Source organism: Stenella coeruleoalba (genome assembly GCF_951394435.1).
Source record: "Stenella coeruleoalba genome assembly, chromosome: 1".
NCBI lineage: Eukaryota > Metazoa > Chordata > Mammalia > Artiodactyla > Delphinidae > Stenella > Stenella coeruleoalba.
The window spans coordinates 151,583,936-151,600,541 of record NC_137169.1 but is presented as its reverse complement, the minus strand read 5'-3'; the positions used below and the strand labels follow the sequence as shown (position 1 = coordinate 151,600,541).

At 34.7% G+C, this 16,606-nt stretch overlaps 1 protein-coding gene across 1 annotated transcript in view; it reads left to right on the top strand.

The window, feature by feature from the left end:
• SDCCAG8 (SHH signaling and ciliogenesis regulator SDCCAG8) overlaps positions 1-16,606 on the top strand; it is a 261,817-nt gene that overhangs the window by 36,589 nt on the left and 208,622 nt on the right. The window contains 3 exon segments of the mRNA XM_079904984.1: positions 2,883-3,023; positions 11,308-11,372; positions 14,117-14,305. Coding sequence (XP_079761110.1) covers positions 2,883-3,023; positions 11,308-11,372; positions 14,117-14,305 — 395 coding nt within the window.

The following is a 16,606-nucleotide window of genomic DNA, read 5'->3' as shown; positions in this document are numbered from 1 at the left end:
TAGCCTAGTTTATGACCTAGCAGTTGAAGAAGCAAGCAGATTATTTCTAAAAAACTAAAACCATTCAAAGAGTATTTCATTTCCATCTTCATTTTTCATCATTTTTCCTTCTTAAGGGGCTTTTCTTGAGAGTTCAAAAAATTATATTAAAATATGCTTTTTATTAGAAAATTTGGCATGTGTGGTCAATCAAAGATCTAGGAGATTTTTTTTAAAGTAGAAAATTTCTGAGCCATTTCTTTCCATGTCTCTTCTCATCCCCGTCCATTCCAACCCCTCCCCTCAGTTAAGAAATCAAAGGTTTTCAGTGATCTTCAGGGATGTAAATGTAATTTGATTTTTGAAATCTTGGTCAAATATCATTCGAGTTTTTTAAAAGCTATCTGTGAAAGAACAAAGTGTCAATTAGATTAGCACTTCTTTCCAAAGAATAACAATATTTTATATCAGAAGTCAGTGATCTATAGTCTACATACTGTCTCCAATTTCTCCATAGGAAATTAGTACCACCCTCCTTCATTGCTCTGCAAGACTATTTTGAATGCAATCACATCTTGGGTGATTTTTTTCCCTACCTACAGAATCAAGTTCAAGCTTATTAACATTGCACGCTTTACCTTTCAGACCCTTATTTAACTCTCTAGCTTCTTCCTTTTTTTGTTTTTTAATATTTTTATTGAAGTATAGTTGATTTACAATGCTGTGCCAAACTCTGCTGTACACAAAGTGACTCAGTTATACACATACAGACATTCTTTTTTTATATTCTTTTTCATTATGGTTTATCACAGGATATTGAATATAGTTCCCTGTGCTATACATTAGGACCTTGTTATTTATCTATTCTAAATGTAATAATTTGCGTCTACCAACCCCAGAGTCCCAGTCCCTCCCTCTCCCTCCCTCCTCCCCCTTGGTAACCACAAGTCTGTTCTCTATGTCTGTGAGTCTGTTTCTGTTTTGTAGATAGGTTCACTTGTGCCATATTTTAGATTCCACATATAAGTGATATCATATGGTATTTGTCTTTCTCTTTCTGACTTACTTAGTATGATAGTCTCTAGTTGCATCCATGTTGCTGCAAATGGCATTATTTCATTCTTTTTTATGGCTGAGTAGTATTCCATTGTATATATGTACAACATCATCTTTATCCATTCATCTGTCGATGGACATTTAGGTTGTTTCCATATTTTGGCTGTTGTGAACAGTTAGAGCTTCATCTTCTGACATTCATTGCCTTGTGCTTCAGCCTTTAGTAATGCTGAATTGCCTACAGGTCTCTGGCAGGCACTATGCTGTTTCACGCCTCTGTGAGTTTTCTCATGATGTTCTCTCTTCTTGGCATGCCCTTCCCATCTAGCTTACTCTTTTTCACCCTTCAGATATCATACCAGTGTCAAAACTTCTCCAGAAAACTTTCCTTGAATCTCCAGTTGCTCTTAGTATCCCTCTTCTGTTCTGGTGTAGTCCCCCATGCATACCTCTGGCCTAGTACTTGCCTTGTTAAATTGAAATTATCTGCTTGGGTGTTTCTCTTCTTCATTAGTCTGTAAACTCCTTGAGGATAATATTGGTCTTGCTCATTTTTACCCCCCTCCCCAAGCTTTTAGCACAGTGCCTGAACATAGCAGGTACTACACAGATGTTTGCATTAAACTGAACTTCCCAAAGAATATGGAATAGAATCTCAGAATACTACTTTGGATGAATGCAGTTTACTACATTCTAACATATGACACTGCAGTATACTTCTGTGTTTGGGGACATGTCCTCTCTTATTAATACTACTGTGTTCCTTGGCCCTTAGCAGGAGTTCAATAATTACTTGTTGAATAAATTAATATAAGTATCTTAGTTCTTGATTCACACATAAATCACCCAGTTCTTTGGGCTGCTTATTTCATTGAATGTTGAAAGAATGCCAAACTTCGCAAGCTGACAGTGGGTTCACCAAATTCAGTCTGTAGGCATGTTTTGTTTGTTTGAAAAACTGACTCAATATTTAACACTGTTTCAGTTGAAGAGCCAGATATCTGCCTCATCTTTTTAAAAATCAAAAGATATTTTGGTAATGTGAGTTGGTATTCCCACATGGTAGCAATTGACTGAAACTGAGTAGTGACTACTTCCTTTGGTTGCTCTGTCATGGTCCCAACCATTACTTTCTGAGTCCTTGACGTTCAGGCTGCATGTCAGTTCTATTTATCACCATGCACTGTTTTTCTTATTGAAGAGAAATAATTTTCTGAAAAGGCAGAAGAGCATAGTGGTTTAGGACTTTGGAGCTAGAATGCCAGGATTCAGATCCTAGCTCTGCCACCTATTAGCCGCTTTCTACCTCTGTGACTTTTAGCAGTTACTCTGTGTGACTCAGTTTCCCCATCTATAAAATGGAGATAACAGTGAAAATTCTCTCATAGGATTGTTGTAATGCTTAAATGTGTTAATATATGTGGAAGACATAAAACGGTGTCTGGCACATAGTAAACATAAACATCATATGTATTATTAGTAGTAGTAGTCATGCCTTTATGAAATGTGGAAAATGAAAAACAAACCAAGAGAGGTTTATGTGTTTCAAGAGTGTATGTCTTCAAAGAAGTAAGAGATAAGTTCATTTGTTCAATATACTGATATCTAGCCCTCTTTGCTCATTTACATTATTGCCTGTACCGATAGGAGTGTGACTTTGTAACACTTATTTGGAATATGACCCTAATAGCTTGAAAATGTAAAATAATTCTTGATTTGTATTTAGAAGCATCTGCTCTTTTTCTTATTCCTTTCATCACAGATAATAATCAGTATTCCATTTGTAAAGTATGTATATTGATTTAAAGTTAAAGGTTGAATGCAAGTACTTTCACATTTTATTTTAGGGACATATACAGAATTCTTGGATTACAACAGGTGAAGATTCTAGGGTGGATGAAGCTGCCAAGAGATCATTTTCCCATGGCAATGCAGATATTATCAAAGCTGCATCTGCTAGTGAAGCTGAAAAATGGAAACTAGAACTGGTGAGTATTTGGGTACTTTTCTCTTAGGCATCTACTTTTTTGGGTACTTTTTTATTGTGGTAAATATATATAACACAAAATTTGCTATTTTAACCATTTAAAAATTTAAGTGTATAATTTATTTACACTAAGTACATTCACAGTGTTGTGCAACATCAACACTATTCATTTCCAGAACTTTTTCATTATCCCAAACAAAAACTCTACCCATTAAACAGCAACTCCCATTCACTTCTCCTTGCAACCCTTGGTAACCTCTTCTACTTTCTGTCGTTGAGTTTGCCTATTCTAGGTACTTCACGTAAGTGGAATCAAATAATATTTCTCCTTTAATCTGGCTTGTCTCATTTAGCATAGAGTTTTCAAGTTTCATCCATGTTGTAATATGTATCATAATTTTATTCCTTTTTTTAAAAATTTTATTTATTTATTTTTGGCTGTGTTGAGTCTTCGTTTCTGCGTGAGGGCTTTCTCTAGTTGCAGCGAGTGGGGGCCACTCTTCATCGCGGTGCATGGGCCCCTCACTGTCGTGGCCTCTCTTGTTGCGGAGCACAAGCTCCAGATGTGCAGGCTCAGTAGTTGTGGCTCACGGGCCCAGTCACTCCGCGGCATGTGGGATCCTTCCAGACCAGGGCCCAAACCCGTGTCCCCTGCATTGGCAGGCAGATTCTCAACCACTGCGCCACCAGGGAAGCCCCTCATTTCTTTTTAAGGGTGAATAATATTCCATTGTACATATATACCACACTTTGTTTATCCATTCATTTGTTAATGGATTTGGGGGGGTTTCAGCCTATTGGCTATTGTGAATAAGGCTGCTATGAACATTGATGCACAAGTATCTGTTTGAGGCCCTACTTTCAAGGCATTTGGGTATATACTCAGAAATGGAATTGTTGGATCATTTGGTAATTCTTCATTCTTTTTTCTGTCTGCTTCTCAGACTCAATAATTTCAATTTTCCTATCTTCAGATTTACTGATTCTTTGTTCTGCTGCCCATATCTTCCCTAAAATCTCTTTAGTGAATTTTTCATTTTAGTTTTAGTTGTTTTCATCTCCAGAATTAGTTTGGTTCCCTTTTATAAATTGTTTTCCTGACTTCCTTTAGTTCTTTGTCCATGTTTTCTCTTAGCATTTTGAGCATATTTAAGACAGTTTTAAAGTTTTGGTCTAGTAAGTCTGATGTCTATAGTTTCATAAGCATGGTTCCTGTAAATTTATTCTATTTCATTGAGTGAGCCATGTTTTCCTCTTTCTTTGTATGCCTGGTGATTTTTTTTGTTGTTGAAAATTGAGCATTGAAGTGTTATACTGTGGTAACTCTGGAAATCAGATATCCCATTTTTTTAAGGTTTTTTGTCTTTTTTATTGTTGAAGGCTGTAGTAGTCCTTTTGTTTTAAGAGTTTTCCAAACTATTTCTGTAGAAACTATTCCTTGTCACGTGTGATCATTGAGGTCTCTGTTTCATTAGCTCATAGTCAGCTGATGTTTGACAGATTTCTTTGCCAGGAGCTGAAACAAACAACAACAAGAAAAACACCAAAAAGCCTCCCAAAATAGAAGAACCAACTCTCCAAGTCTTTGCAGTTTGGCTGTGCTGGTCTTCACCATTCAGCTAGGCTTGCTCTGAGCCTAGAGATAAGCCTGAGTGAAAGCTTCAGGTCTTCTTAGGACTTTCCTGAGCATGCATTTTCCCTGGGCTTGTTTGTGGCTTTCTAAATTCCCCCTATACACAGATGCTTTTGAATGTCCTAATTTCCCAAAGAGTCTAAAATAATTCTATTTTAAGATCAAATGATACTTTTAAATCCTCTGATCTGGGTAAAAACAACACCAAAAATGGAATGTTCTAGGGAATATAGAGGGAATCACAGTTCTGCTGTCATTATCATCTACAGGTGTTGTTAGTTTTCTAAAGGCTCTTTCTGGCCCAAATCTCCCTGTTCTTTCTCATTCCCTAATCCAAGCTTTATTCTACTATTTAGGAAAGAGTTCCTTTCTTTAAAAAAAAAAATCTGAAAGACTAAATTATATGTTTTTTTCCAGCTGAATAAACTATAATATCTACTTAATACCCATAGGATTAAGACCAATCTCCCAAGCCATCTACAATTTACTTAAAACTACATTTCCAGACTCACTTCTCACTCTTCTGTCACGTTCACAAGTATTGGCTATAAGCATGCAGACCACTCACTACTTGCTACTTCATAAACTTATTTCCCAATTCCATTTCTCTTTGAAGAATTGACTTTGGTTTATGCAATCATCCCTACCTAAAATGTTTCCTTCTTATCCTCTACATATTGAAATGTTTCCAGCCTGCCAAACTTAGTTCAAGTGTCCCCTCCCATTCTACCTTCCCTGATTACATGCTTCCATTCCTCCTTTTCCCACATTAGAATTATTTTCCCTCTTATGTCTTCTCTTATTGTTCTATTTATAACTATTATAGGTTCATTTTTTTTATCCTGTGTGTGTCAAAGGTCACATCTGTGTGCATTTGTGTGCTTTGTATTCCAAATCTTTCTCACTTTTTTCAAGGATTTCACTCTTACACTTACCTCCTCTTGTTCTTGTATCTTTTATCCCTCATGACTGGTTTATTTTCAGCCAAATATGTGCTTTACTAGCTCCCATCTACAAAGCAAACAAACACAAAATATATTCTCTTCGTCCTACATTTCCTTTGAACTATCACCCAGTTGCTCCCCTTCATACCAACGTCTTTCCAAACAGTTGTCTATACTCATGCCTCTGTTCTTCACCTGCCATTCTCTCTTCAACATACTTTATTTGAGCTTCTCCCCACCTATATTCCCCTAAAATGTTTCTTTTCAAGGTCATTAATAACCTCCACATATCAGTCCTCATCTTCCTGAACCTTGGAGCAGCATTCTGTAATATGTACATTAGTTGATCATACCATCCTTTGATTTTTCTAATGAAACAATTTTTTTTTTTTTTTTTTTTTTTTTTTTGCGTTACGCGGGCCTCTCCTGTTGCGGAGCACAGGCTCCGGATGCGCAGGCTCAGCGGCCATGGTTCACAGGCCCAGCCACTCCGCGGCATGTGGTATCTTCCCGGACTGGGGCACGAACCCATGTCCTCTGCATTGGCAGGCGGACTGTCAACCACTGCACCACCAGGGAAGCCCTCTAATGAAACAATTTAACATAAATTCAGAAAAGTATGCAAAACAAAAATGTACTTAATGATATATCTCCAAATCAACAAGCATATAATTGTCACCTGTAAGGTGTCTAACATTACCATGTCCCAGAAGCCCTGTTCATGCCCTCTCCCAGTCACTGCCCCTTCATTCTCTTAAAGCTAATCACTATCTTGACTTTTATGAAAATTGATCTCTAAGCATGATCCCCAAACACTCGAATTGATTTCTGCCTGCCTTTTAAAACATTACATAAATTGAATCACATAGTACATATTCTTTTTTGTCTAGACTTTTTTGTTCAACATTATATTTGATAGATTCATACATGTAGTTGCATGTGTTAGAAGTTTGTTTATTTTCATTGATGGGTCTACTGTATGACTATAACACAATCTATGTATCCATTCTATTGTTGAAAGACATTTATATTTTTTCAGTTTGGGGCTATTGTGAATATTTTTGCTATGAATATTCTTTTATTCTATTGGTGTGCATTGTATACATTTACGTTGGGTATGTACCTTGGTGTGGCACTGTTGGTCGTAGTGTATATATATGTTCGATTTGAGAGATAAGGGCAAACTTTTCCAAGGTGGTTTTTACCAGTTTACACTTCTGTCAGCAGCATATGAGTGATACCATTGCCCTGTATCCTTGCCAACACTTGATATTCTGTTTTTCTGATGGGCTTGTAGTGCCATCTCATTGTGATTTTCATTTTCATTTCTCTGATTACTCATGTGATTGAATATCTTCTCATATATTTATTGGCCATTTGATGTGCTCTTTTGTGAGATGCCTGTTCTAATATCCTACTTATTGTTTTGAATTATCTGACAATGTTTTTTTGAAGTTCTTAATATATTATGGATACAAGCCCTTTGTTAGTTATATCTGTTAAAACATATTTTCTTACTTTTATGGCTTGCCTTGGAACTCTCTTGAGAGTTTTCGTTTTCTCTTTCTTGATTAGAATTTCTTAATTTTAATGTGGTCCAACTTATCAGTGTTTTCCCTTTATTTTTTTAGTGCCTTTTGTGTCCTATATAAAAAGTGTTTCCCTACCCCCAAGTCATGAAGATATTCTCCTATATTATCTTTCAGAAACTTTATAATCTTGCTTTTTACATTTAGAACTACAGTGTACATGGAATTTATTTTTGTATCTGATGTGAAGTGTAGGGGGTTACTTCTTCCATAGGGTTATTTATATATCACAGCACCACTGTTGAAAAGACAATCATTCGCCTGCCACATTTGTTATAAATCAGGTGTGTGTATATGTGTGAGTCTGTTTCTGGGCTTTGTGTTTTATTTCCTTGGTGTCTGTGCTACTACTTCTTTGTGCTACTACTATTCTGTCTTGACTCTTATAACCCTGCATCTGGTAGACCAAGTCTTCCAACATTGTTCATTGACCTGAAGAATGTCCTGACTGTTTCTTGCCTTTTGCATTTACAAGTACATTTTAGAGTTAATTTGTCAAGTTTCAAAAAGCCATTAAGTGGTTTTGATTGAGATTACATTTTAAGGTATAGGTCATTTTTTGGGGGGAGGAATTGATATCTTTATAGTAATATATTGTGAAATATTAAAATCATGTATCACTCTATTTAGGTCATCTTTAATTTTTGTCAATAATCTTTTATAATTTCTGAGTAAAGGTCTTACACATCTTTCTTTAGAATTAATTTCTAGACTAGTTATGATATTATCATAAACAACATACATATTTAAAATTTTTCATTTTATAACTCCTCAATGCTGGTATAGAGAAAAGCACATGGTTTTTTGTATTTTGACTGATTCCTACTTTATTTTGAAAGTAGTGTTAGCACGGTATTTTTTCCCTATCCTTTTACTTTTAACATAGTTGTATTTTCATATTTAATATGGGTTTCTTGTGGACAGCATATAGTTGAGTTTTGCTTTTTTTTATCCAATCTGACAATATCTTTCCTTTAAATGTGATTATTTATATAATTGGGTTTAAATCCACTATCTCGCTGTGTCTTTTTTTTCCCATCTACTATTTCTTCACCTTTTTTTTCTGCCTTCTTTTGAATTAGTTGAACATTTTAATGGTTCTATTTACCTCCTTTTCTCAGTCTGGAAAAATCTTTAGCATCAGCTTTCACCTGGTTGCTCAATTCAGCAACCCAGGGTTATTTTTAATGTCTTTTTCTCCCCCACATCTATTCAATCATGAAATTCTGTCAACTTTACATGACATGATAGAAAGCCTAGAAGGGAACATAGGCAAATCATTCTCTGACATAAATTGTAGCAATATTTTCTTAGATCAGTCTCCCAAGGCAAAAAAAATGAAAGCAAAAATAAACAAGTGGGACCTAAAAGCTTTTGCACAGCAAAGGAAACCAGCAACAAAACCTATGGAAAAGGAGAAAATATCTACAAATGATGTGACCAACAAGGGGTTAATATCCAAAAATACAAACAGGTAATGTAACTCAATATCAAAAAAACAAACAACCCAATAAAAAAAATGGGCAGAAGACCTAAATAGACATTTTCCCAAAGAAGACATACAGATAACCAACAGGCACATGAAAAGAGATTGTTAGAGAAATACAAATCAAAACCACCATGAGTTATCACCTCACACTGGTCAGAATAGCCATCATCAAAAAGTCTACAAATAGGGGCTTCCCTGGTGGTGCAGTGGTTGAGAGTCCGCCTGCCGATGCAGGGGACATGGGTTCGTGCCCGGGTCCGGGAAGATACCACATGCCGTGGAGCGGCTGGGCCTGTGAGCCATGGCCACTGAGCCTGTGCATCCAGAGCCTATTCTCCGCAACAGGAGAGGCCACAACAGTGAGAGGCAAAACGTCTACAAATAATAAATGCTGGAGAGGGTATGGAGAGAAGGGAACCCTCATACACTGTTGGAGGGAATGTAAACTGGTGCAGCCACTATGGGAAACAGGATGGAGGTTCCTTAAAAAACTCAAAATAGAGCTACCATATGATCCAGCAATCCCACTCCTGGGTATTTATCTGAAAAAAATGAAACCTCATATTTGAGAAGACACATGCACCCGAATGTTCATAGCAGCACTATTTACAATAGCCAAGACGTGGAAACAAGTACCCATCAACAGACAATTGGCTTAAGAAGATATGTTTATATATATATATACACATATATAAAATGGAATATTACTCTGCCATAAAAAGAATGAAACATTGCATTTGCAGCAACATGGATGGGCCTAGAGAATATTATACTTAGTGAAGTAAGTCAGACAGACAAATACAAACACTATATCATATCACTTATATGTGAAATCTAAAAAATAATACAAATGAATCTATATACAAAACAGAAATAGACTCACAGACATAGAAAACAAACTTATGGTTACCGAGGGAGGGAAGGAGAGACAAATTAGGAGTATGGGATTAACAGATGCAAACTCGTATGCGTAAAATAAATAGGCAAGAAGGATTTACTGTATAGCACAGGGAATTATATTCAATATCTCATAATAACCTATAATGGAATGTAATCTGAAAAAATGTATATAATTAAATCACTTGGCTGTGGACCTGAAACATATACAATATTGTAAATCAACTATACTTTAATAAAAAAATAAATAAAACAAAATAAAATTTAACACTAAGACTTCCCTGGTAGTGCAATGGTTAAGAATCCGCCTGCCAATGCATGGGACATGGGTTCAAGCCCTGTTTGGGGAAGATCCCATATGCCGCGGAGCAACTAAGCCTGTGCACCACAATTACTGAACATGCGCTCTAGAGCCTGTGAACCATAACTACTGAGCCCGCGTGCCTAGAGCCCATGCTCCACAACAAGAGAAGCCACCACAGTGAGAAGCCTGCGCACCTCAATGAAGAGTAGCCCCCGCTCACCACAACTAGAGAAAGCCCGCACGCAGCAACAAAGACCCAATGCAGCCAAAACTAAATAAATAAAATAAATAAATTTATAGAAAAATAAATAAATAAAATTTAACACTAAAGAGAAAAAAATTCTGTCAATTTTACTTTTATACTGCTTTGTACTAAATCTTTTCTATCTTTGTTGCTTGATTTCTCTTGTTCATGCATTTATCTCTCAACTATTGATGTTTATTTGCAATGTCTTCATTTGTGATGATCCCCTTTTTCCATGCTTCAGAGTAATTTAAGATTCAATACTGATAAAAAGATTTCAGTGTCCATCTAATACATCAACTACATAGAGACTTTTATTTAGTTGTATAGACTAAATAAAAGTCTTCATATTTTTATTCTTCTCACTGACCACCTTACCTAATCAGCCCATCTCTATCTACTCTTCCACCTAGCATTCTACATTCTAGTGATACTGATTGGCCAAATATATAGCATGCCTTCTCCAGCTTCTGTGCCTTTTGCTCTATTGGAAATCATCCTTCAATCTTTGCATCTCCTCCAATGAAGGCTTCTGTACTTCTCTTCAGCTGAATTACAAGTTCCTGCCTTTCTGATTTCATTTTACCTTCTGTATTTTCATTAGAGTAAATTATAAATAGTTGTAATTGTTCATCTGTCTTTCTGTTCCTTCTTAAATCTCCTGGAGGTTAGTGGTGTCTTCGTCGTAGAAACCCAATAAATATATGTTGAATTAAAGAAAAACTGGATATCAGCAGAGGCTTGTAGATTGTATATCACTTTGGTCTGTCGTCCTGTGATTTATAGTATCCTTTTTATCATTCATCCGGCACATATTTTTTGGTATGTCAGCTATGCAGCAGTCACAATGGGAGATTCCAGGAAGATTTGATTCTTGTCTTCATGGACCTTACAGGTTATAATTGGTTTTGCCTAGAGTCACACTTTTTTAAAAATAAGAACTGATGTATGCAATTTTGAAAAAACAATTTTGTTAGTAATCACCATTTTATGACTCAGTAATTCTCTGCAGGCTTCCGCTCAATAAAAATAAGAGTATTTGGGGTGGACTAGGGAAAGTGATTCCAGAGGGGACACAATGATTTTCCTCTTGGGTAAAAAGAAATGAATTTAATATTAATAATTAAAATTTGCTTATAAAACACAGGGCATGGAGAAATATACTTTTTTTTTTCTTTTCTAAAGGAGAGACTAAAACTTACTTATGAGGAAAAGAGTAAAATCCTGGAATCTCAATTGATGTTTTTGAGGTAAAGTATTATCATCTATTTAAAGTTATTGGCAAAACCATAACGATCTTAAAAATATGTTTGAATGTTTGCTGAAATGCCAGTTTTAGTCAGTATAGGAATTACTTGATGATATTTTATATGCAATATATGAAATTTGCTAAGAATGGTAAAGGATAAGGGGATTTGTGAAGTCCTTTTTCAAATTCCATTTCAAAGAACTGTGAGCTAAGTTATAAATTTTATCCCTTCATCAGTTGTAAAATATTTGTGTTTTCCCATAGAAAAAAGAATCAGAAACTGCTCTTATGGAAATTATGTTTTTAAAATAAAATAGTATAAATAAAGCACTTTAATTTTCAAATTACAAGCAAGTATTTTTTTCCTCTGTAGGTAGTCTTCGTCTAATTTTTAAATTGCAACAATAATATAATAGTTTGAGTATTTGTATACATGGTGAATTTGAGTATATATGAATTTTCATGTACTTTTTGATATGTTATCAAAAATCCCAATAAAACCTATATATTATAGATTAACCATTAGTGCTTTGTTATATATTATGAGTAGGAAAAGATAGGAGTTATTTTTTTTTAATTAAAGGTTAATTGAAATAGTGGTAATGAAATATTTTCAAGTGGAATAACCTTTAAAATATTTTTATCATTTTATTTTAATAAGTCCAATTTGAAATAAAATTTAACATCTTCCAGGCTGTACATTGTCTAGAGACATAACTAGAGTAATACTAAGAACCAGAACTCATGGCTTTTGTTGCAAATGTTATTATTCATTTATTTTAATATACTCTTATGCTTTTCATGCCTCATAAGGTTGAGGATTTCTCTAGAGATCTTTACTAGAGCTTTCATGAAGAAACCTAAACTTTTAAAAGGTGATCTAATTTTTGGTTTCTTGATTTGCTATATGTTGATTTCTATTGTGTTTTGGTTCTTCAGTTTTTAAAGTGATATATTTCTAGGTCATTATATTTTTGGGAATGTGACTTATTTTGTCTCATTCACAATTCAACTATGCAATCTTTAATTACATTAAAACGTCACTTTGCAATGGACCAGACTTTGTTTCCTGCATTCTTCTGTTTCCTCATTTTCTTTTAGTATAATTTAAGATTATTTAAAGAAGCATTTTCTTAAAGAAAGAAATAAAATCACTACTCTTATAAACTCTGGTTTTATGTTACCTATTTGTTTTTAATTTTCTTTTTGCCATTTCATGTAACTGAATCTACTTGAGTGTTTTGAATTTGAACCTGACAGAAATAGTAATGGAGACTCTGACTTTGGAATGTACTTCTAAAGTTCTTTTTAAGCCTTTGAAAGTCAGACTTTTTCTACATGATAAGTAGAAAGAAAACTTATTATGTTGTAGATATCATCTTGGGAATAGGACATCAACAGCTCCTATTTTTCTGCTTCAGCGTGTCATTAGATTAGCTTTTTTTAACCCTTAGATTTCCTGTAGATCTTTCCCACCTCTCCCAGGCTGTCTCAAAGCCCCCTAAATCCCAAGAGTCGAGGTAGTATGTGACAGCCAGGTGTCTTGATTATTGGCTTCTCCTTTGTGACAGTGAACAAATTAGGATGGCTATAAATCTCTGAATTTAATAGAAACAGCAGAGAGTAGTCTGAGCCAGAGATAAAGTGCCTGCCTTCAGCAGTCTAAGAATTTAAGAACAACTTTTTCCTTTTTAAGTTAGGAAGTTTTAAAAAAAATACAACATGAAAGGGATGTGTATGCAAGGAAGCTCAGTTACCCAAGTTGACTTTACCAAAGCTTTTTTGGGCAGGGGGAGGAAAATACAACCCATATACTGGTCTTTTAATCCTTGACAAGTCAACTTGGAGAAAAACCTCATCCAAGAGCTATCCCATTAAAACAAACAAAGAGCACACACACACAGTTCCTCAGCCCTTTCTTTACCAAGTTGCATATTTCCAGCTAATAGCTGCTACTTATGAAATCTTATGTCTGGCAAGTTCTAACTTCTTTCTGTAGCCCACTCTCTTTTGAAGCAGTTCTTTGTAGATTAGATAATTTTTTTTGAATTTTATTTTATTTATTTTTTTATACAGCAGGTTCTTATTAGTTATCTATTTTATACATATTAGTGTATATATGTCAATCCCAATCTCCCAATTCATCCCACCACCACCACTGCTCCCCCACCCACTGCTTTCCTCCCTTGGTGTCCATACGTTTGTTCTCTACATCTGTGTCTCTATGGATAATTTTCTTTTTTTTTTTACTGAAGAAAAATGAACAGTAATAAATTACTCATGCATAAAATCCATTTTCTTTATGTGATCTTTTAAGGTTGTCTTTACAAATTTTAAGGGGTGAACATTTGAAATAGGGTATTTCCCTCAATTCAAGGATATTGTGTTATGTTGCTCCACCCCTTTATTAAGAGAAACTATTTAGGATTTGTGTTTGGAGTTTTATTTTTTTGTGTGGAGATAGGATCCTGTGAAAAAAAAGCCAGTATCAGAGGCAGACTAATCTGTTAAAATCCTAAAACAACTTGAAATTTAATATTTTCAAGGCTCATTTTATTCAAAGTGTCAATTAGGATAATCACACCTACACTTGAGGGCTGTGGTAAGAACTAATAAGGTACTGTATGTAAAGCACCTAATAAGGTAAGCACCAGTAAATGATAGTAGTTATTACTATGATGATACATTTAGAAGTAGTATACTTTTACCTGGCCATTTGCTGGAACTTTTTTCCCTTCTTTTTAGGAAAGACCTAGTTGAATATCAGAAAAATTGTGAAGATCTTAAAGAGCGACTAAAGCATAAAGAGTCTCTTCTTGCTGCTAATATTTCTAACCGTGTTGGTGGTCTTTGTTTGAAATGTGCTCAGCATGAAGCTGTGCTTTCCCAAACCCATAATAATGTTCACATGCAGACCATTGAAAGACTGTCTAAGTAAGTATGTTTCTTTGGAGTCTTTGGCAACATGGAAACTCATGTCTTTAAATGGGCACAGTAGTTTTTTAACCCCATGCTAAATCGCACGTTAAGCTTCAAATAAAATGGATTTTAAAAGGTCCCTTCATTGTAGCTTTCTTAAAGACAGAATATGTGGGTTCTGCCAACTGTGTATAGCCATGTCATTTTGGACAAATAATTTTATCTTTCTTGGTTTCAGTCTCATCTGAAATGAGAGAATTGAAGTAGATAACCTTTATAATTCTGTTCATTTCTATAACTCTATAATTGCAAATCCAGCACTATTCATAACAAAACTGAGTTTGAGAGGAATTCTTTTGATTTTGCCTTATTTTGGATATCCCTGCTGTAGTATAGGTAAAGTGCGTTTTTATCAAGTTTTTATCATGTGACTGTTATGAAGAATATTATGAGTACACTGGAAGAAGGGCCCACTATATCCCATTATTAATATTTGAGGATCGACTAAGGACAAATTACAAATGAGCTTTTATGGAGTCAAAGTTTTCATCTAGGCTGAAATACTACAGTTTTCTGTGTACATCTTTTTTGTTTTGTTTTCAGTATTCCAGAGAAAGCCCTTTCCTATGAAAATTATATTCTGTAGAAGTTGAGAATTATTATTTAATATACCATCCAATGATGATTTATAGAGGGTGTTCTCTCTCACATGCCTTCTACTTTTCTCTATGCTCAAGGTCACCTCTCTCTGTCTGTTTGGGTTCATTTAAATAGTTCAAACATCACTTCCTCTTAGAAGTATTCTCTCACCAGCCTCACCCCATTTTGTCCTCAATTGATTTAGGGTCCTTCCTCCTGTAACTTTATAATATATTGTGTATACTTGCAGACAGCAACTGTGTTTTGTTTATTTCTGTATCCCTGGCTTCTAGCAGAGTACCTGGCCTACAGGCATTTTGGTATTTATTGCTTAACATCAGAGATCGTCTAATTGGAACTGGTGTCAGGAGTCGAAAGACTTGGTCAATAAAGTTGGTTTTGAACTTTGGACAAATGACTTTACTTCCCTAAGTTTGGAGTCTTCTTTTGTTTGGGGGAATAATACCTACCTTTGGGGATATTATAGATGCAGCTTAGCCTTGTGACTAGAGCACTAGCTTTTGAGTCAATCTGCCTGGGTCCATACTTTGGTTCTACTGATAACTTACTATGTAACCTCACAAAAATTACTTAATTTCTCATGCCTCAATTCCCCCAGTTGAAAATGGAGATAAAAGTACCTAATAGTGTTATATTTGAGGGGACATTGAAAGAATACCTATATAGTGCTTAAAACAGTTCCTGGCATATTGTAAATTCTCTATAAATAATAAAACCCTTCTGTACCTCGCATACTTTAGAAGCAGTCAAAATGCCTGGTAGCCATGGTTTCTACATATGACTAACCTATTGTCTGTTGTATAAAAACTGAATTTCTCCAGTGGTAGTTTTCATGATCTACAGCGGTAGTCCTGCTTTTTGTTAAATATTATATTAATTCTTAAATATACTATTAACTTATATATATTTAACATAATGACAATTTATTAAGTATGTTAAATATATTTTCAGATACAAGTAACGTGTGGTAAACATTTCTTATATGCCAAGGACTGTGCCAGATAATTTAAAAACATAATCTCTTTTAATCTTAGTAAAGCATTGGTGAGGTAAATACATTACCCTCATTTTACAACTAAGGAAACTGAGGCTCAGAGAAGTTAGAAATTTGCTTGTTTATATTTGAAAAAAAGAACGGAATCATACTTCACAAAAGTAAATTCAAGATGGTTTAAAGACCTAGATATGATTCTAGACTACAAAAGTATTAGAAGAAAATATAGAAAAATATCTTTATGGCCTTGGGCTAATTAAAGTTCTGAGCATGACGAGGGAAGTGAGAGTCATAAAGGAAAAAAAAAAACTTGACTCCATTAAAACAAAACATCCTTATGATACAATATTACAAACTAAAAAGATGGGAAAATATTTACATTTTATATAACAAAAATTTTGGTACAATGTATAAATAATTTCCTTTGAAAGAAACAGAAAAGAAAAACTGCCCAGTTGCAAAATGGATATAGATTAGGAACTGGTAAGCAATAAAAGAGGAAGATAATACACGAGGAAGTACTCATTCTTTTTTTCTTTAATTGAAGTGTAATTGACCCACAATACTATGTTAGTTCCAGGTGTACAACATAGTGATTTGATAATTCTATACATTTGCAAAATGATCACCACAAAAGTCTAGTAATATCTGTCACCATGCAA